This window comes from Scyliorhinus canicula, chromosome 1 (genome assembly GCF_902713615.1).
Source record: "Scyliorhinus canicula chromosome 1, sScyCan1.1, whole genome shotgun sequence".
Lineage (NCBI taxonomy): Eukaryota > Metazoa > Chordata > Chondrichthyes > Carcharhiniformes > Scyliorhinidae > Scyliorhinus > Scyliorhinus canicula.
The window spans coordinates 208490372-208513426 of record NC_052146.1 but is presented as its reverse complement, the minus strand read 5'-3'; the positions used below and the strand labels follow the sequence as shown (position 1 = coordinate 208513426).

At 45.3% G+C, this 23055-nt stretch overlaps 1 protein-coding gene across 1 annotated transcript in view; it reads right to left on the bottom strand.

The window, feature by feature from the left end:
* The window catches only part of LOC119971330, a 121400-nt gene that overhangs the window by 64464 nt on the left and 33881 nt on the right, over nucleotides 1-23055 (bottom strand). Inside the window, exons 2-3 of the mRNA XM_038806738.1 lie at nucleotides 9361-9455; nucleotides 2565-2694 (exon numbers count right to left, since the gene is read on the bottom strand). Coding sequence (XP_038662666.1) covers nucleotides 2565-2694; nucleotides 9361-9417 — 187 coding nt within the window. The 5' untranslated portion in view covers nucleotides 9418-9455. The remainder of the gene's footprint in view (nucleotides 1-2564; nucleotides 2695-9360; nucleotides 9456-23055) is intronic.

The following is a 23055-nucleotide window of genomic DNA, read 5'->3' as shown; positions in this document are numbered from 1 at the left end:
CTCTTCAGGTTTTCTGTCTGCAGCCACTGTCCTGCGGCGTGTTGTGCTGACTTTGTGCGAACATTACAGTAAATATCCGGTGACATAAAGGGCTGCTGTTTGCTCCTAAAGCCAGCCTGCCAAATGGCTGAAGGCAGATGATGTGGGAGAGCTGCTCCATTTAGTGTTGTCTTATGCATATTGTTTACGTGAATGATGTAGCTGGTGGCCAGCAGAGGGGGTGTCAAGTCACTGCCAAAAACTGAGTGGGTTGAGTGCTGTTTACTTGGAGAGTTTTGATGACCAAGTAAGGAACTATGGGGCTGAAATTGTACTCCCAGGGTGACATCTGTACCGAAGGTGGAAAAGTGGATTTTGAGCCAGTTACAGTGAAATACCCTCAATTATGACACAGGAGAGAAGATAGGTAATTCAAAGGCTTTAATCATCTGAGAACTGAACAGCAGCCGAGAAGTGTGCTCATTACATGCTGCCGAGTGAGCCTCATCTTATATACCGTTTCCTGGGTCAGAGCCAGAGGCGGAGTACCCCAGGGTTCCAAGCCCGGTCTTAAAGGGCCAATGCATTAAAGATAAGGTACCGTTACAGCAGCTACTGATACCATTCATCACATACAGGCTTTTAAATGTGCAAACCAGGCTCTGTCAGACACACAGGGCTCACAGCAACATTAATTTATGTGGTGGGTGGGGGGGGGGGGGGGGGGGGGGGGTGTTTGGGGCATGTCCTTGATGCTCCATGATGTGTTGAAGCTTTGGTATAAGCACTGTATGCCTTTACAATTTGACGCAAAGCAACCCTTGCCTGACACTCACTTGATGCGGTTTTTGATTTAGTGACCTGCTTTCTTATCTTGGGCTGAACGTTTATTTGGTTTGGCTTGAATTGTAAATATCAGAAATAAAGAACTGCATTTATATAGCGCTCCTTACAACCACTGGACATCTCAAAGTGCTCTTCACCAATGAAATACTTTTGAAGTGTAGCCGCTCACCACATTTGCGCACAGCAAACCCCCACAAACAACAATGCGAGAATCATTTTTATGTGAGGGAGAAATATTGGCCAGGAAGACTCCACTGGCATGAGCTCACTTGCATCTACCCGAGCAGTCAGATGGGGCCTGGGTATAAAGTCTCACCTGAAAGATGGCACCTTCTGGCTGTACAGCTTCTCTCAGCACTACACCTGGGTGTCAACCAAGACTTTGTACTCAAGCTCCTGAGTGTGGTCTTGATCCCGGAACCTTGTGATTCAGCAACAAGAATGCTACCAACTGCTGAGGCTCACTGCCCAAGAATCTTGCGTCAGGTTGGCTGCCCTCTCCTCCATGGAACACAGGGAGGAAGAGGAGACCTTTCAGCCCTTCCAGCCTGTTCTGGCGTTAAATGAGATCAACGCTAATCTGAATGTTATCTACCTACCTGCAACCCTCTATAAGACCATAAAATATAGGAGTTGAATTAGCACATTTGGTCCTCCGAGTCTGCTCCGCCATTCGATCATGGCGTATATCTTTCTCATCCCCATTTTCCTGTCTTCTTCCCGTAACCCCATTCCTTAATATATTCTAGCCCAGCAAAGCTGTCACAATTCCCACACTCTGTTAGCAAACTCCAGTGTACTTTTCACACAATACGCAGCAAAAGAAGCCAATTTCTAATCTAGTCATTGAGGGAAAGGACAGTTGCCGCAGGAAGTTGTGAACCAGCACCTTCTCTGCTCATGCCCAGGAGATCACAATCTCTGTAGTTAGAAATGCCACTGACAGGAAAGGAACGATGGAAAATCCAGGGATTCACAGAATGTACAGCATTAAATGAGTCCGGCAAAATACCAGCAGCGATCCCAAAGTCGAATTTCAGTGTGACTTGTGTCGTGAGGCAGATAAATCACTCACCTATGACTATTTCTGGTTGCCAGCATGAAGGAAGCTGGCTACAGTTTGAGGAGCACAGCATTGCATAAAGCATGGCTGTCCCAGAGCCACTCCCACTCCGACTGCCTGTCTGCATGCGTTAGAAAGGTTTTCAGGTCAATACTCAACCAGTTTGATCACATTAAGAACCCACCTTCTGTAGACATCACGTTCCAGTGTGGGGCTTGTACCCTGAGCTTCTGGTCCAGGGACTGGGACACTACCCACTGCAGCATAAGACCACCCTCTGTTATGCTAGTCCCTCTTATTATTAAGCTAGTGACAGTCTTGTCATTGGCTCTTTAGCAGCACAGCAGCACTGCTGCCTCACAGAGCCAGGGACTCAGGTTCAATTCGGGCCTTGGGTGACAATCTGTGTGGAGTTTGCACGTTCTCCCCATGTCTACGTGGGTTTCCTTGGGATGCTCTGCTTTCTTCCCACAGTCCAAAGATGTGCGGGTTAAGTGAATTGGCCATGATAGATTGCCGCATAGTGTCCAAAGATATGCAGGTTTGCTGGGATTATGGGGTTTCGGAGATAGGGCGGGTGAGTGGGCCAACGTAGAGTGCTCTTTCTGGGGGTCAGTGCAGACTTGATGGGCCGAATGGCCTCCTTCTAACAGTGTAGGAATTCCATGGTTCTTACCAACAGTGATGCGTCTCTGCCTTGGCAAATCATCTCCTTCTATCAGCATGTCTGGAGCTAACCCTAGTCTCCGCAGGTCTCCAGTCATGGCCTTCATGTCATCCAGGCTGCATGTTCGAGTCACCAGTCTCTTCAACAGAAAGTGAAGCAAAGATATTATATGGAACATAACATTCTAGGAACAACATTCAGCCCTTCAGTTCTGTTCCACCATTCAATTGGATCATATTTGAGCTGTATCTTAACCCCATCTATCCACCTTGGTGTCATAACCCTTAGTAGCCATTGCCGAACTAAAATCTAAAACTCGGTCTTCAAATTTTCAGTTTACCCCAGCCTTATCAGCGTTTGGGGTGAGAGTTCCAGATTTCCATTATCCATTTTGGGAAGGAATGCATTCTGATATTACCCCTCAACGGTTTGGCTCTAATTTAAAGGTCTGCCCTTTTATTCTCGACTTGCAAATCCTTCCAACCTATGGCAACGGCAGATAGTAGGAGTGAGCAAGATTCCTGATCAGCTATGTGAATGGAAAGAATGTTGGAGCTGCTATCATTCCTGGGATGAAGGGGTTGTCTTGTGAGGAAAGGTTGAACAGGTTGGGCCGATACTCATTGACGTTTCGAAGAATAAGAGGTGATCATATTGAAACACATAAGAGCCTATGGGAGATTAACAGGGTAGATGTTGAGAGGCTGTTTCCTCTTGTGGGGGAAGCTAGCATAAGGGGGCACTGTTTAAAATTAACATCTCCCATTTAAGGCAGAACTGATGAGAAATGTCTTCTCTCGGAGAGTTGTCAGTCTTTGGAATTATCGACCCAGAGAGCACTGGAGGCTGGGTCATTGAATATATTCAAGGTTGAGTTAGACACATTTTTCATTGACAAGAGAGTCAAGCACAATGGGGTGGGGGGGCATGCAAACAGGAACATGGAGTTGACGCCACAATCAGATCAACCTTTGGCGCAGCAGGCTTGAAGGGCCGAATGGCCTACGTCGTCTCCTATTACTCCTGTCTTTATGTTCAAATGCTACTCTGTTAGAATCTATTTAAAATGTCAATCAAAGCCAAAGATGTTTGCACTAATGGTCATGAGCAATTCTGTTCCTGAGCCACTATTTATTTGCCTTTGTGTACTCCGGCACAATAAAATGGAACTTGTAATGGCTCACATAATGATGCTGGGTAAGGCTGGACTTGGGGAATCATCTGGAAGCTTCTGTTTGGAGTAAATTAATGATCTGAGCTTATAAGCATCAAATTACTATGTCTGGATCCACCATCATCATTTATCTTCATGGACTCTCCAACATTGTTGCACTTCTAGAGCTGTTGGCTGGTATTCAGTAAGCATTAAGTGACAACATCAAAATGTATTTCAATATTTCCTGTAATGTAATAATGCAGAGGCAAAGTAAAGAAATGGAGTTCATCAATTCTGGAAGGAACATTTCTAAGTTAGATAATGGAGAGATCAGAGGGAAAGAACGTATCTAAGGAGATACTGAAACCTCGGGGGGTGGGGGGGGGGGGGGTGCGGGGCGGTGCAGATCTCGTAAGAGAGCAGGAATAGCTGCTCAACTCCTAGAAAGCTGGGTGAACAATGCCAGATCTGAAGAACCAGTTGCTGTTGACCTCAGAACACACCAAGATAAATTAATGTCACTGTGTGGTAAAAAACTACTAGACTTTTATTTATTTTTAAAATAAATTTAGAGTACCCAATTCATTTTTCCAATTAAGGGACAATTTAGCATGGCCAATCCACCTAGCCTACACATCTTTGGGTTGTGGGGGCGAAACCCACGCAAACACGGGGAGAATGTGCAAACTCCACACGGACAGTGACCCAGAGCCGGGATCGAACTTGGGACCTCGGCGCCGTGAGGCAGCAGGGCTAACCTACTGCACCATCGTGCTGCCCTACTAGACTTTTATAAATTCTAAAATCTATAAGGAGTTGCTGAACAGGTCAGGGGAAGATTAGGTCTGAAGGTAGTTAAATTAAGATTATTTGGAACTGTTTTAGCGCGTTGGTACTGCGTGAAGCCAATGTTTTGTTTAAGTGTAATTCTGCTTTATTTTTTCCCTATTTCTCAATAAACATTTACTTTGCTATAAAATCATCACAAGTAGTCGGGACATCATTGCTAGATTTCAGAACCTCTCCTCGTACTATTACAAATTGCAAAAACAAACACGTTGGCAGTTATTTAAAATTTCCCTTCTTGGATTTGAGCAGCTTGGCATTTGCCATCAGCCATGCCATCACACCATCGAGAATGCACCAGTTAATGGTGACTGACAGTTAACTGCCAAGCTTTGTTTGAAATTTAAATCGGGCAGCCTGTCCCTGATTGGTTATTGCCCTGAGGAATGAACCAGCGAATGACTATCACTTATTTTGTTTAGCTGAAACAGGCACAATGTGTGCACATGTTCTTCCAGTCTGCAAAGAACAAACAGGGCCTTGTGTCTTAATATGTGTAGCTTCCAGCACATGCAAATGTGCTACACTGTGAGCCAGACTGAAAATCTTAAATCAATTGTCAGTGTAATTTTTAGCACACTGAGGATTATTTGGGAAATATTGTCCAATTTGAGACAATTACTACACAGGGCCATTTGAGTCCCCATCTGCCTGCTCACATGGATGTAAATGGCAATATTTCAAAGAGTAGCATGGGAGTTATCCCTGGTATCCTGGCCAATGTTTAGATGAACATACGAATATGGAGCAGGAGTAGGCCATTTGGCCCCTTGAGCCTGCTCCGCCATTTAATAAGATCATGGGTGATCTATAGTAACCTCAAATCTGCATCCCGCTACTCCGAATACCTCTGCCATAAAAATATTTAAAGACACTGGTTCCACCGTATTTTTAGAAAGAGTTCCAAAGACTCACAAACCTCTGAGAGAAAGAAAATTCTTCTCATCTTTGTTGTAAATGGGCGACTCATATTTTTAACCTGCTTCTAGATTCCCCCACAAGAGGAAACATCCTCTCCACATTCACCCTGTCAAGACCCCTCAAGATCTTTAAAGGTTTCAGTTAAGTCATCTCTTACTCTTCTAAACCCCAGCAGATACAAACCTAATCTCTTCAACCTTTCTTCATAAGCCAACTCACCCATTCCAAGATTAGTATGATAGACCTTCTCTGAACTGCTTCCAATGCACTTACTACCTTCTTTAAATAAGGTGACCAATACTGTGCACAATAATCCAGGTGCAGTCTCACCAATGCCCTGTGCAACTGAACCATAACCTTATTGTTGCAAACAATTCCCCTCACAATAAGTAATAACATTCTATTAGCTTTCCTAATTATTTGTTGTACTTGCATACTAGCCTTTTGCAATTCATGCGCTAAAACACTCAGGTCCCTCTGCATCTCACAGCTCTACAATCTCTCACCATTTAGATAATATTCTTCTCTTTTATTCTTTCTGCCAAAATGGACAATTTTCCCACATTATATTCCCTATGCCCACTCACTTAACCTATCCATATCTTTTTGTGGCCTCCTTATGTTGGCTCGGCACAACATTGAGGGCCGAAGGGCTTGTTCTGTGCTGTACTGTTCTATTATGTTCTCTTCACAACTTACTTTCCTACTTATCTTTGTATCATTATCACATTTGGTAACCATCCTATCCAGTCCTTCATCCAAGACATTTATATAAATTGTATGCAGTTGAGGTCTAGCACTGATGTGGCACAACACTCGTTACATCTCGACGAACTGATAAAGACTGTTTATCCCTCAATCGGCATTTTATCTGATCATTATCACATTGCTGATTGGGGGAGATTGCTGTGTGCATTTTGGTTGCAGTGTTTTCTGCATTACAAGAGTTTAGAACGCACAAATCTACTCTGGGAAACTTTGTTGAAACCTCCTCTGGCCAAAGCTGGTTGGGGCCTGCAGCGAAAGATTCCCTTCCGGACCCACCACAGACCAGCTCCAGAGGATGCAGAGAAGTCATGCCCTTTTTTAGTGCACTAGCTTCTGTAAAACAGGTAAGTTTATAGGGTCCAGTGAAATTGACAGGCCAGGGTGAGGTAAGTGGTCAAGGTAAGTGGGTAGGATTTGGGTGGTCGGGGAAGGGGGTGTTGGGTCAGGTCATGGGGGGTTGGGGGGTGTCAGGTCGGATCAGGGGTGCACAGTTCGGGTCAGGAGGGTTGGGTCGAGTTGTAGGGGATGGGGTAGAGTCAGAGGAGGGTCAAGTCTAGTCGGGGATGGTCAGGTTGGGGTGTTGGGTTGAGGAGGGTCAGGTTGGCCAGCTGGGTCGGGACCGGGTTGGAGGGGGTCGGTTTGGGTCAGGGGTCGTGCCCAGGGGATATGGGTCAAGGGAGTCAGACATCTTGGAGGGCAGTTAGGTGGACATAGGATCGAGTCGGAGATTGCTGGGTTGGGGGTGTCGGGTTAGGGGTGGGAATTAGAGTCGGGCCCACAGATTGGGACTTTCGTGCAGTTGGGGACAGCAGGGTGGGGGAGGGAATCCCATTGGGGAGCGGGTGTTGGAAATACCTGAGGGAGGGGTGCAGTAGTGATTAGTCTTGTGGAGGGGAGGGTCCAGAGTGTCGGGGGTGTCCCATGCGGTGCTCGGTCTGGGTGTTATGCTGGTTAAAAGTGGTTTTATTTCTTTAAACTCTTTCAGAGTAACCATTGACTTAACATTGGCGGAACCATCTGAAGGTAACAGTGTTGGATGGTTCCTAGTGCAGTGCAATTGTACAGGGGAAGTTTTTTTTTTTTTCTTCTTTTTTTTAAAATTTAGATTACCCAATTATTTTTTCCAATTAAGGGGCAATTTAGCGTGGTCAATCCACCTACTCTGCACATTTTTGGGTTGTGGGGGCGAAACCCACGCAGACACGGGGAGAATGTGAAAACTCCACACGGACAGTGACCCAGAGCCGGGATCGAACCTGGGACCTCAGCGCCGTGAGGCGGTTGTGCTAACCACTAGGCCACCGTGCTGCCCTGTACAGGGGAAGTTAATGCTCCTGAACAACTGCAACATAAACCTTTACCCGGGAACCTTCCAAAGGGATTCCCCAGCGCATCATTGGGGCACCCCCAAAAATCCAACGCTGGGGAGTCAGGAAGTTATGAGCAGTGACTATGTTTCAAAAAATACTTCATTGGCTGAAACATTTTGAAACATCTGATGGTTGTGAAAAGTGCGATATAAATGCTAGTCTTTCAGATTATTATTTGAATTAGGCAGATTATTATTTGAATGGGTGTAAATAGAGAGAGGTTGATACTCAGTGAGACCTTGGTGCCCTCGTGCATCAGTCGCTGCACGAGGTATAGCAGGCAGTAAAGAAGGCAAATGTTATGTTGGCCTTCACAGCGAGAGGATTTGAGTATAGGAATAGGGATGATTTACTGCAATTGTATAGGGCATTGGTGAGGCCTCACCTGGAGTATTGTGGGCAGTTTTGGTGTCCTTATCCGAAGAAGGATGTTCTTGCTATGGAGGGAGTGCAGCGAAGGTTTACCAAGTTGATTCCTGGGATGGCAGGACTTTCATATGAGGAGAGACTAAATTAGTTCGGATTATATTCATTGGAGTTTAGAAGAGTGAGAGGGAATATCATAGAAACTTACAAACTTCTATCAGGATTAAACAGGGTAGATTCAGAAAAAATGTTCCCGATTGAACATAGAACAGTACAGCACAGAACAGGCCCTTCGGCCCTCGATGTTGTGCCAAGCATTGTCTGAAACTTCAGAACTAGGGGCTATAGTTTGAGGATAAGGGGTAAACCTTTTAGGACTGAGGTGAGGAGAAATTTCTTCACCCAGAGAGTGGTGAATCTGTGGAATTCGTTACCACAGAAATTAGTTGAGGCAAAATGTTGCGTAATTTCTAAAAGGATTTAGATATAGCTCTGGGGGCTAAAAGAATCAAGGGATATGGGGGAAGGCGGGTTCAGTGTATTGAACTTGATGATCAGCCATGATCGCAATGAATGGCGGAGCAGGCTCGAAGGGCCAAATGGCCTCTTCCTGCTTCTATTTTCTATGTTTCTAGTTTCTATCTTTCCTTATTTCTCCTGTAAGCTTTCCTTTCCTCAGCCCATTCTCAACAGCAGACCCTTAGACACTAATCAATTGCTTCTCCTCCTCCTTATAATGACAGGCAATCATGAACCTAAACAGACATTCTCCAAATGTCCCTGGTCAAAACTCCACGAAAGGATGAAACCTAGAATCTTCTTTTTCCTCAGTAGCCCATTTTATTTGATAATCTAGAAAGTACTCTATCACCAAGCAGCACGGTCACAGTTGCTTCACAGCGCCAGGGACCTGTGTTTGATTCCCGGCTTGGATCATTGTCTGTGTGGAGTCTGCTCGTTTTCCCCGTGTCTGCGTGGATTTTCTCCTGGTGCTCCGGTTTCCTCCCACTAGTCCCAAAAGACGTGCTTGTTAGGTGAATTGAACATTCTTAATTCTTCCTCAGTGTACCCGAACAGGCGCCGGAGTGTGGATTTTCACAGTACCTTCATTGCAGTATTAATGTGAGCCTACTTGTGACACTAATAAAGATTATTATTGAAAGTTAATTGGGCAGCAATAGAAAAGTTTACGGCAATATATAGTAGATTATTATTGCGATACATTAATATCTCGCATACCATCAGTGCTTAACTAACAGACTGATCTCCTATCAGCAGATATCCCAGTCCTAACCAACTGGGCTATTAAGTGAGTCCCTGTGAACGGCAAGTGTAACCTCACATTCATAGATTGCTGGGATAGCTTCTTATTCCTTACCTTGAACTGTAACATGGATGCCAGCTTGCTCTGAAGGGGACTCATTCTGAATTTCATTGGTTCCTTGGAGTTCACTTCCTCGTTGCTTAGATCATCTACATGAAGGATACAAAGAGAACGAAGTACAGGCCACTCGCATAAGAACTAGGAGCAGAGTAGGCCATTCAGCCCCTTGAGCCTGCTCCATCATACAATAAGCTTATGGCTGATCTTCAACCTTGACACCACTTCCTTTCAATCCACACATTCTTTGATTTCCTTAGCACCCAAATATTGCTCTCTGAATTGAAACTACTCAACGATGGGTCATCCCTGGGCTAGAGAGTTCCAAAGATTCACAACCCTTCGAGTGCAGAGATTTCTCCTCATCTCATTGTGAAACCAGGGCAGTGGAAGGCATTTTGAAATTTTGGGTATTTGCCATGCTGTAAAGCCTTTTTCTGTTCCTTTTTTTAATATGTCTTATCTTCATATTTGTGTTAAAACATAACCAGCTGTGAGGTGGACCATGAGGTGTACAAAATCCTTAACAGTAACAACGATCCCATCCCATCAGGGGCTGATTTAGCTCACCAGGCTAAATCGCTGGCTTTTAAAGCAGACCAAGCAGGCCAGCAGCACGGTTCGATTCCCGTATCAGCCTCCCCGGACAGGCGCCGGAATGTGGTGACTAGGGGCTTTTCACAGTAACTTCATTGAAGCCTACTCGTGACAATAAGCAATTTTCATTTCCTGAACTCAACACCGGGTGGTAGGAACATGGAGTGCAGACGACGTTGGATGGAGGGCGAATTCTGATTGAAGCCAGCAACACTGATACTGATATGGGACTTTTTCAAAATAAAGGCTAAACAAGGACACACACATGCATACACACATACATACACACACAGACACACACACACAGACACACACACACAGCCACAGACACATATAGACACACACAGAAACACCCAGAGACAAATACACACAGATATGTCAGGTCATGTCACTGGGGCAGTGGTTAACAACCAGACACCCTGATAGAAATCAGCTTTTTTAGTTAGCTATCGATGAGATAGATAAAAGGTTTAATTGAGAACTCATTTAAGAATAATTAATTGAAAATCACTATTAAGCATTAATTCAGTGCAACTATAGCTGGGAATAAATCAGATAAAGCTCTCAATTTTCACATTTGCAAGTTGTTTGAGACTTGCTAGAAAATCCAAGGCCAGTGATGTCAACTAGCCAAAAGGCTTCATTGTATTATAAAAATGCAGCTGCTTTCCCAAGCCTGGACAGTCCCGTTTCCATGGTAATGCACAGCCTAAGGTCATAATGCCCTGAAGGCGATGAGAAAATCACACATATATATATTTAAATACATATCGCTCTTAAAATTGACAGACACTTTGGTCGAATTGAGTGAATTACAAATTAGTTAAAGCCAATCAGAGATGAAAAGAAGGTGAGACTTTAAGATAATGATCTCCTTAAAAATCAATTGTCAGGATGGAAAAATGCATTCTGGAATCAATCTATCACTTTCTGAAATCTATTTCTTTGCTGGTCGAATTGAGTGAATTACAAATTAATTAAAGCCAATCAGAGATGAAAAGAAGGCGAGACTTTAAGATAATGATCGCCTTAAAAATCAATTGCCAGGATGGAAAAATCCATTCTGGAATCAATCTATCACTTTCTGAAACCTATTTCTTTGCTGCTATTTCTTTTGCTAAATCGACATTTTTCTTCTGTTTAAGTCAATCCGTAATTTTGTACTGTGTATCATGATTTGAAGAATTACCACGATTTGTATTTTAAACTCAACCACTGTATTTGCTAAAGACAATCAATCTGACCTAAGTTTGTATTGTAACCAAAGTTTACCAGGAAACACTAAAGCTGACAAATAAAGTTCAACGAAACTTTGCCAAAAATCACAGCCTGAATCTCTGTTATTTGGGAACTGAGAAGGGATAATGCATATCCAGGGTTCCGAATAGACACAGAGATCCATCACACCCCAACGACAGAAACTGACTGAGACAATAGCCTCTCGGATACGATGAATGGCTTTCTTCCTGCCTGACCAAGGTACAACAATTACATCCATTTCTGGAAGGTGCCTGGAGAAACACCCCCTGCTGAGAATAGGAAATAACCAGGTGTGCATGCATTGCCAGGATGGGATTGATAACCAATCAGATGGCTTAATTTAGGACATTACCTTATGTACAAAGAAACCAGGGTCAGAAAGCGGTAATAAAACCAAAGCCCTCAAGGATGAGCAGGTTAGGTGGGGTTATGGGGTGACGGGGTTAGAGCGGGGAGTGGGCCTAGGTAGGGTGCGCTCTCAGAGCGTCAGTGTCGACTCGATGGGCTGAATGGCTTCCTTCTGCACTGCAGGAATTCTATGATTCTATGACATTGCAGCTACAGCCAGGAAGGGTGACTTGGTCAATCGCTGGGAGTCATGCGGAAGAATTTGTCCAGTGGACTGATCACTCGGGAACAAGCTTTTGCATGTGGGCCTTACCAAGCAGCTGGTGTTGGAAGTATATACTGTTGCTTAGTGGGTTCATAAAGGTTTTCCATATAAAATTGAAATTGTATCCAAAGTTGGTTTGTGTCATATGCCCAGTGCGGGGTCCGGACCTTCGAGGGTAGTGAGACGTCCTATTTAAGAGTCTCACAGTAACCCACTCTTATTAAATAAAATAATGGAAACTTTGACACGGGAGCAAGATAGGTTCTGGAGGAGGGTCGGGAAAGGTGGGGGGGGGGGGGGGGTGTGTAGGTGTTTGCAGGCTCACAATAAACAAAGAGACAAAGGCAAGGGGAGACTCCCAGACTCGTTTTCCCATGGACTGACCTAGAAATAAGAGAAATGGGACAAACAGTCAAAATTAGGGACAATTCCTTAAAATGCAGGACAGTTGGTCACACTGTCTGGGACTGTGACCACATGTTTTGACCTCTGCAGCCAAGGGAAACAACCTCCCAGCATTTGCCCTGCCAGGGAGCATTTTATATGTTTGATGAGACTGAGAGATCACCTCTCACTTTATAAACTCCAGAGAATATAGACTGAGTCCACTCAGTCTCTCCTCATTGAACCAACCACCCCAGGATTCAGTCCAGTCAACCTATGCTCCGCTGCTTGTCAGGCAAGTCTGTCCTTCCTTTGGTAAGGAGACCAGAACTTCCAAACCAAAAAAACCCCCCACATTCCTGCTCTCAAACTCATGGGAAATCCTTCAGCGCTTTCTGAAGTCTGTGGATTCGCTATGGTCCATTGCACTAGGTAAGGCTAACACATCTTCACTTTTAGAAAGCCATTAATGAACAAATTTTATTTACACCTCCCCAACAGAGAGGGCAGCAGAGAGGGCAATACAACAAAATAGTCGGATTGTGCACCATATACTACAGTCATTGTGGATACTCCAAAAACTGACAGTTCCACGACATAAATTAATAACTATTTACTTCAGGTTGACTGGGAAAAGTTCCTGTTATCTGGAAATCTGGTATTAAACAATGTTGTGGAAGCAAATGAGTTTAGACTGACGTAACACAATAAGTACTTTACATATCTTATGACATTCTTCCCCAACAGAACATTCTGGGGAAAAAAAACAACTTTTTATAAGTAGGTATTCCAAAAATAAAGATGCTAAGATTTTTCTGAGTGCACAGGCAATTGTGAGTAATTAATGCCTGCAAGTTTACTTACAAAGATGCCTCAGATCCTTCATTGATTTTGTGGTCTAAAACCAATTCAAGAACATAACACACCTCTATACTTTGCTCTCTCTGTAATTCAATATATGTATTCAGTTCACCTCAAGATTTCCATACTTCACAAAGGCTTCATTGACTGTCCTTTGTTGGTACTTAACTGGAGAAATTCCTTCTTTCTATCTGATCCTTTTTGGTTTGTTCGCTGCGGTTATTCTGGACCATGGAACCAGCCACTTGCCATTTAGTGAAACATAGTGAACCTGTCTGTCCACCATTCAGTCCATCAGGATGGTGGTCAGGGCTAAGGACACCAGCATTATTTAGCCCCAAGGGATTACTCCACTCAAACCAAATTGCAGCTTTAATACTTTGAGATGAAAGTCCGAATTATTTTTAACAACATAAAACATATTTAATTCATAGCCTTGGTGAGGAATGAAGGTGCTGCAGATCATTTTTATCTGGTCCTTAATGGCTCAGTGAATGAATGCGGCAAGTGGCATGGTACTTATCCACATAAGTGCATTTATATGGCACCTTTTATGGCATTACAAAGTGATTTACAGTCAATGAGGTATTTTTGAAGTGTGGTCACTGTTAGTGTGGGAAACACAGCAGCCAGTTTGTGGACAGCAAGTTCCCACATACAGCAATACGATAATGACCAGATAATCCTGCACACCTGGAATAACTCTGCTTCTGCTCTTCAGAACCGTGGGGATGCTTGATATCTAGCTGAGAGCACAGACAGTTTAATGATTGATTATTTTCATTACACCACTGGCAGCCGTGTCTTCAGCTTCTTTGATCGATGTAATATCCCGTATGGAACCTACGGGGTGGAATGCTGGTCTTCCCCGTGCTCCTTGCGGAGTATGAGCCCCATCGCGGGGGGGGGGGGGGGGGGGGGGGGGGGGGGGGGGGGGGGGGGGGGGGGGGGGGGGGGGGGGGGGGGGGGGGGGGGCAGGGTATCTCAATCCTAAACTCTGGATTTCCAGCAAACCCTGTTTCTCTCTCCACAGATCCTGTCTGACCAGCTGAACATTTACAGCCATTTCTGCTTTTTTACCTTAACACCTTCCTCATTGATCACCCTGTCCTGATACCTCGTGATGTTGTTTGGTGTTGTATTCTGTCTGATAATATTCCAGGAAACATCTTGCACATCTCAGCAAGCCACGGTGACCAGGGCCAGTTTTGCCTCTTTAACCACACCTGCCACGGTGCCACCACCCATCTCTTGGTGTGAAATACAAGAGATAGCCACCTGAAATGGCTATCTCCTCAGTATGGGCCAACAGAGGAGAACATACCACCTGCTGGAAGGGCTGCAGCAACTTAACTTGTAACACATCACCTGCAATCTGCAAGGGGCAATAACAGTCAACTCAAACCCAGCTGCATTTTCCTTCTTCAGGTGAGCATCTCATCCCAGACCGAGTCAACGAGCGGGATTTTCCGGTCTGTCAGCCGCCTGCTTCCCGGCCGTGCGCCATTCGCTGGCGGCAGGATTCTACCTTTCCTCCGCTTGTCAATGGGATTCCCATTGTATGTACCCCATGCCGCCGTGAAACCCACTGGTGGGGGTGTGCTGCCGGTGGGAAAATTGAATCCCAATGCTGAGAGAATTCTAGCCATCAATAAGGTAGTTAAATGCTGGGCTGAGATAGCATTTTCCTGCAGACACCTGCCGAGGCCTACAGATGTCTCTCTCTGCATCCTGTACTTCCACTTCTTAATTCCATTCCTTACCAGATTAGTTTTCAGCTCCTACTAATTCATATGATTTTCCAAATGATTTGCTCTAATCTGGAGCAGGTACAACTGGATTAAGAGAGGAATTGAGATGAAGGCCTGACATTCATTTGTCAACTTTTTTGAGCAGACATGTGATTGTATCGAGCTCCTTAGACTATGAGTGGAATCTTGTATCCTCCCCTGTGGTGCATCTGATGGCCAACACCATCACTCAGCTCTGGCCTGGGATCCAGCGATGATACTGAGCCTTGGGTGTGTGTTGTTCTGGCACAGCCACCAACTCCCCAGTTGCACTACCATTCAATAGAGTTGCTGGCCTCTGAGCAATAGAGTTGCTTGGCAGCTCTTGGTGGGCGGGACTTGCATCCATGGGGTTCATGATCTGAGGGAAGGCCCATTGCTGGTTTGTAGTGTGTCTCAGTGGAACAAGATATGATGGTGTTCCTTCCCTAAAAGAGATAATGTAGGGCCCTTACCATCTCTCCAGTCAGCAGCTGGAACTCACATTGCCTCCACCAAATTTCACCGAAGATGTCTTCTCTGGAAGTCTGAAAAACTGGTATTGACCCGATTCATATTTCTTCTTGCAGACAGATGGGATGCCTGGCAATACCCTGTGTGCGGCATGATAGCACAGTGGTTAGCACTGCTGCCTCACAGTGCCAGGGATCCAAATTCAATTCTGGCCTTGGGTGACTGTGTGGAGTTTGCACAATCTCCCCATGTCTGCGTGGGTCTCCTCCGGGTGCTCCGGTTTCCAGGGTCCCAGGTTCGATTCCGGCTTGGGTCACTGTCTGTGCGGAGTCTGCACATCCTCCCTGTGTGTGTGTGGGTTTCCTCCGGGTGCTCCAGTTTCCTTCCACAGTCCAAAGATGTGCAGGTTAGGTGAATTGGCCCTGATAAATTGCCCTTAGTGTCCAAAATTGCCCTTAGTGTTGGGTGGGGTTACTGGGTTTAGGGATAGAGTGGCGGTGTTGACCTTGGGTAGGGTGCTCTTTCCAAGAGCCGGTGCAGACTCGATGGGCTGAATGGCCTCCTTCTGCACTGTAAATTCTATGAGAAATTCTATAAGTCAGTGACCTCTTTTGATCTCCTGTCTCCCACACAAAGGATTTTCACCACCAAAGTAATTGCACCTTCATTCAATCTCATGAATAATTTGGACGAAATGGGCAACTCTTAAAATTCCCTGCAGTGAAGCACAAGATCCTGAGTTGAATTGTTCTCTCCCATTTGGAGAAATGCACATGAAACCGCATACTGACCTGATAGCTGAGATGAAGGCAGAGTTATATTGAATCCAAGTTATATATCTCTTTCTTCCTATATTATATGGGGCTGGATTCAACTATCGTTGACGCCGAAATCGCGTTCGGCTGGAGAATCCATTTTTATGTCGGAATCGGGTCAGTGCCTTTTTCCAATGGCCTGCCCCTCAAAAATAGCGTACTCAAAGAGTAGGCCGCATGCCGTCGGGATGGCCTCACAACATCACCTGGGGCCCTCCCGCGATCCTCCGCCCCCGATGGGCCGAGTCTCCGACGGCGTGCGGCGCGTGTCCTCTCTCTATTCGGGGACCTCGCATGGCGGCTGCGGACTGTGTCCAGCGCCGTCATAGTCGGGGGGGGGGGGGGAGAGCCATTCCGCTGGCAGAGGGGGCTTTGGCGAGGCTGGGAGTACTGGTGGGGGGGGGGGAGCCATTCCGCTGGCAGAGGGGCTTTGGCAGAGGCTGGGAGTACTGGTGGGGGGGGGGGAGTCATTCCGCTGGCAGAGGGGGCTTTGGCGGAGGCTGGGAGTACTGGTGGGGGGGGGGGGGCGAGGGGGGTTACAGGGGCCTGTTTTTGGCAGGCTGGGTCTGTGCGCTGCCATGTTGTAAGACGCGGCCCGCCACAGGCCGCCGCCATGCGCATGTGTGGCCATGGACCCGGCCATTCTGAGTCCTTATCGGCAGGAAAGCCGGGGTCTTTACGTGGCGCAGCTGCTAGCATTGGTGCGGGGGCGCCGCCGACTTTTTGTCATAAGACCAGACTGATCCTGCGGACATAGCCGCAGAATTGGAGAATCCAGCCCATGGTCTTCATGACTCTCCCTGGCAATGAAGGTATTTCCGTCCTTACTGTCAATGAATGGTTATCCTGAGGTGCAAGCCGTGCGTCCATTGAATTTCAAGGTGCCATTTTCTCACTGCTTCGCGCCCCGAGTCAAATCGTTTCCTGCTGTCAGCCTATCCTATTTATTTGGGAGATTGCAATGATCTAATGAATTTGTTTCATGACCTTTTTCTGCTCAAGTGTAGTGTTCGCAATGAAAGATCCCTTTGCTCTTCAGGACTCCTTGGATTAAGAAAACAGTCTCATTGTCCCTGAGTCTCTTTTTGTGCACACTGTCAGTTGGCTCATGCCTCCCGAGAACCAGGTTTTGCTATCCTCATACTGGCACGGATTATATGTCTCACTTTTATACCATTATCAGGTTAATTTGGCTCAGGTTCCTTTGCATCTCCTATCCATTTACAAGATTGTCCTTTGCTTTGAACAAGGCTACCACAAGCAGAGTTGGACTGAACACATTGAAAATGACTTTACGTGGCACATTCCCAGTGATAGGGATAACCTTTCACTAATTATGCCACTGTTTCAGAGTTTGGATGTTGTGCCCCTTCTGAACCCTGTGACACTTCAAGGCATATCTTTACCTGTAAACCATAGTTCAGTGGTAGCTGGCTCACTTCTGAGGCAGAGGATTGTGGGTTCAAGATTCAAGCCAGAGACATGACAGCTCTGAGAATGTAGACTGATGCTCCCATTATCTTTTCGATAAGACATTAAATCAAAGTCCTGTCTGCTCCTGCAGGTGGATGTAAGGGGTCCCGTGGCAGTATTTTGAAGAAACGCAGAGGAACAATCCCTGGTGTACTGTCCAATGTTTGTTCCTCAGTCAACATCATTTTAAAAAAAGATTAATGGGTCATTATCACACTGCTGTTTGTAGGAGCTTGCTGTACTTAAACTTGCTGCATTAGAAAAGTGACATTTTAAAATTGATTTATGGGTTGTGGGCATCGCTGGTTATGCCAGCACTAATTGCCTATCCCTAAATGCCCCTGAGAAGGTGCCGGTGAGCTGCCACCTTGAACCGCTGCAGTCCCTGATGTTGTAGGTACACCCACAGTGCTGTGAGGGAGGGAGTTCCAGGATTTTGACCCAGCGACGGTGGAGGAGCAGCGATATATTTCCAAGTCAGGGTGGTGAGTGACTGGGAGGGGCGCCTCCAGGCAGTGGTATTATTACGTGTCTGCTGCTTTTGTCCTTCTAGATGGTGGCAGCCGTGAGTTTGGAAGGTTCTGCTTAAGGAACCTAAAAAAAGAATTTAATTGGCTGTAAAGGGCTTTGAAATATCCTGCAATCTCTTAACGGCGCCATATAAATGCAAGTCATTATCTTTTTATTTTGGCCAACAGGGATAATGATTTCAGACAGAGGTGAGTGTGTGGGAGACACAGAGAGAGGATATTGCTTAATACAAATAAATATGCATCAAAGTTAAAGCAGATCATTAGAAGGCCCGTGAAGCTCGATGCTCCTCTCAAATTAGCACATCGGCCGGTTACGAACCAAAGGGAAACTTCATACTAAATTAGCAATGTGAATATCTTCACCAAGAAAGAAATACTAGCTGAGATGGTTATCTGCCCTGAAATCAAGCTTTTGAACTGGCGATGAATGGCTGAGGCTTTGCTCTATTCTGCGTGTGAATTTGATTCCTGGGAATGGAGATTTGCTGCATTGAGTGAGCGGGCAGCACAAAGGGCTGAGGAGAAGAAGCAGTGAATAGCAGAAAACAAGCTGATAGCTCTTGGGATGGCTAATTATACAGCATATTAGTGTACAGTGCCCCAGATTGCAGGGGGCGGGGGTGGGGATATACTGCGTGAGGAAACTTTCTTCTTCCTTGATTTCCCTTCTTGATAAAAACACAAACTAGCAATTTAAACAAAAAAACGTTCCTTTTCTTTGCAAAGCGAAGGGGGAAAGGGGTGGTTTTCTTATATGTGTGGATGTGAGGAAAAAGGGAGGATTTTATTGAGGAAAAAAAACTTGTCTCACAGAGACTGGCCATCTGCCTTGCAGCCTGCAGCAATGGTACCTGATATCACAATCCGGTCTCTCAGTAGCTGCGGCCTTTCCCTGAGAACAGCAGGTACTCCATTCAGCTAGCAGACAAAGGCAAATGTCAGGTTAGAGGAGAGCTCAGACGAACAGAGAGCTGATTGACATCTACACAAGATCAAAGAAGGATATTTACCAGGTATGTGTAATTAAAATGCTAATAGCGGTCAATAAAGGGAGCCTGTACATGGGGAAATGAGGACTGAAGCACACACACACACAGTTTTTGCACACACATATGCACACTGACATTTTAATTTATCACATTGATTTCATTATTTTTCAATCAGTTTAAATCGCACAATGTTTATTCTATGTAAATACTGACACTTGATTCCTGTCCTGCGGGCGAGCTGCCCTCTGCATTTTTGGCTTTTCTTTATTTAATAGGGACTTCCATTAGGCTCAGCTGGTGCCATAATCACCTTGGAATCGCAAGGTTCCATGTTCAAATCCCACACCAGGGCCTGGGCACTCCAGGGCCTGGGCACAAAAAGCAAGGCTGACACTTCAGCCGAGTTCTGATGGAGCACTGCCCTGTCTTTCCGATGAGACATTAAACCCAGGGTGGATGTAAAAGATCCCAAGAGGTCATTTTGAAGAAGAGCAGTGGGGACTTCCCCCGGTGCCCTGGCCAATATTTATCGCTCAATCAACATTTTTTTAAATAGAGTGATCATTGCTGTGCGTGGGAGCTTGCTGTGTATAAAGTGGCTGCCTTACTTGCGACATTAAAACAGTGACTACACTTCAAAAGCACTTCCTAGGCTGTGAAGCATTTGACATGTCCACATTGCGCAAAGTGCAATATAAATGCAAGGCTTTCTTTTTCCAAACATGACATTTTGAATGGGTCTTTTTGGTACAGCGCGCGATGAATCATTACCCGTGTTAGATCTTTTGATTGCAGTCCAAATTGACAAAACGCTCCATGGTGGTTCTTTTTAAACTGGCTGTTCTTTCTCTTTGCAACACAACTGATATTTGCCAAATGGCCTGTGGAGAATGCAGCAGTTCTCCCTTATCTCGGTACAATCAATTATTTTGCAAAAGGCGGTTGACTGAATATTGCTTGTCCATTATTTCTGGGGCCCTGTTCATATTCAATACATTGATAGTGAGATTTGCTTTGCTGCAGTTACACCCAATGTGCATTAGCATCAAAGAGAACTCTCCTCTTACAAACACGGTGAAGAAACGGCACATTTAATTTAACCCTTTGAGGAGCTACAATAATAGCTTTCTATTAACGTTCTCTTTAAGTGACGTCTTTATTTTAATATCCCAAAACAATAACCAGAGGCCTACAGATTTAAAATCATTGACAAACTATTTAGAGGGGAGATGAGGAGAAATATTTTGACTCATGTCAAGGTTCGGAATGTTCATCCTGCAAAGGCGTTGGAAACCGATTGCATTAATAATTTTAAAAGATTTTGGACAGGTATTTGAGCATGAGGATCTTACAAAAACGTGGAAAAAAAAACAGGGCTCTGGGATGAAACACAATTGCTCTGTCAAAGAGCCAGCACAGGCCCTCTGGGCCAAATGGTCTCCATTGGTGCCTTAGGTTTCTCGGATTCAGTGAACAAACTGCAGAGAAACATCATGATGGATACTAGATGTTAGGAAATACTTTGCTTTTAATGAAAGTAGTAAAGAAAGTTTGGTTGCAAAGAAATTCTTGCTGGCTTGCGCACATTAGAATCAGAGCCCAGATCCAAAAAGCAGTCCGTCTTCTGGACGTTTGGCACTATTTACTTACCGACGTTCTGCTTGATGAATTGTAACAAACTGATGCCCGAGTTGACGTTTTCTGGGAAAGAGTGTAAGTTATTTCTTTCTAATTAAATTAGTTATTGAGTTGAACAAAATGACGTGTTTCCAGCACTTGAAATATGACCATCAGAGATTTGTGTGACTGACCACAGGCATGGCTAACATTGCAGTTTTAGCACTGGCACCATGTTGTGTACGATACACCAACTTGCACTATGAAGAAGGTGAGCCAGTCTTGAGGCTAGCAGGTTAAGAGAATGGATTGTGCACTGTTCAATGACCAGACAGTTCAATCAGTGGATCTCCCATTCCACAGGCCAAACGGTATGTAAATAAAGTGTGTGTGTGTGGGAAGGGGGGGTAACCGTCTAATGGAATCTGTGGAGTTAATGTATGTTCTTTGAGTTCTGGATAACTTTAATAGCCAAGGACGTCAATGGCATAAAGCAAAAGATTTATTTTACTTTTAACAATAGTATGCCCATGGCAGGAACTATCTCCAATCATAGTCCCCATTGGGACAACCAACATGCCGGTCCCTGTCCGGGCCGGCTTTTATGCTCAGTTCTAATGAGCCCCAGCTGATGGGTCTCCGCCCACTACTTGGGAAGCTGGTAGTCTGCCAGTTCTACAGGGAGATCAATAATAGTTTCCCCATGGGCCTCATGGGGGTTATGACAATAAAAAATTGCAGGACAATATTGTGAACTTTTAGTTTCAGATGTTTCCTTAACTCAACCTTTGTAGTTAAGTCAAGTGTGGCGCAGTGGATACCACCCCTGTCTCTGAGCCAGAAGTCGCACCCTAGATGGTGTGTTTATAACATGGCCAAACTGGTTGGGTATCAACTTACAAATCTTTCCAATGCATGCCAATGGCACGGGATAAGAGTGGGAGAGATTCCTGGTCAGCCGTGTGTGGAAAGAGAGTTGGAGCCTCTACCATTACTGTCCATAGCTCCAGACTACAATATAGAAACATAGACAATAGGAGCAGGAGGAGGCCGTTCAGCCTTGGAGCCTGCTCCATCATTCATTATGATCATGGCAGATCATCCAACTCAATAGCCTTTTCCTCTCCCCCCCCCCCCCCCCCCCCCCCCCCCCCCGCCCCCATATCCTTTCATCCCATTCGCCCAAAGTACTATATCTAACTTCTTCTTGAAAACAACAATGTTTTGGCCTCAACTACTTTTTGTTGCAGCAAATTCCAGAGGCTCATCACCCTCTGGGTGAAGAAATTTCTCTCATCTCTGTCCTAAATGATCTCCCCTGTATCCTCTAACTGTGACCCCTGGTTCTTGATTCCACTACCTTCGGGGACATCCTTCCTGCATCTATCCTATCTAATTACGTTAGAATTTGAAAGGTTTCTATGAGATTCCCTCTCCTCCCCCCCCCCCCCCCATTCTTCTGAATGCCAGTGAATACTAGCCAACTCAATCTCTCCTCGTACGTCAGTTCTGCCATCCCAGGAATCAGTTCGGTAAACCTTCGCTGTACTCCCTCCATAGCAAGAACATCCTTCCTCAGACAAGGAGACCAAAACTGCACACAATACTCCAGGTGTGGCCTCACCAAGGCCCTATATAATTGCAGCAAGACATCCCTGCTCCTGTATTTGAATCCTCTCGCTATGACGGCCAACATACCATTTGCCTTCTTCACCACCTGCTGCAACCTGCATGCAGTGACTGGTGTGCAAGGAACCCAGGTCACGTTGCACATTCCGCTCTTTCAATTTATAGCCATTCAGATAATAATCTGCCTTCCTGTTTTTGCTACCAAGTGGATAACTTCACATTTATCCAAAGTACGCTGCATCTGCCATACATTTGCCCACTCATCAGCTTGTCCAAATCACAATGACGCATCTCTGCATCCTCACAGCTCACCTCCTATCCAGCTTTCTGTCATCTGCAAATTTGGAGATATTACATGTAAAAGTGTATGTTGCCACAGCAATCCTGACCCCTTGTGGGTGAGGGGTGGTTGGCTGGAAGGTTGGTGTGAACCGGATTGGTGCCAACTGCAAAGGGTTTGAACCCCCTACCAGCCGGGTGGATATGGGACCTGCCTCCTTGTCTACCGATGGTGGAGATGGTATAGTTGGACCTAGTTTTGGGCAGAGAACTGAAGGAGTCAAATTGTGGAAACATTGATTTGTTTTATGCATTGGTGTCTGTAAGTTGAAAACATACTTTATTACTGCTGACAGAAAACCTCTACTATGTTGCACCACCAGAACTTACATTGCATAT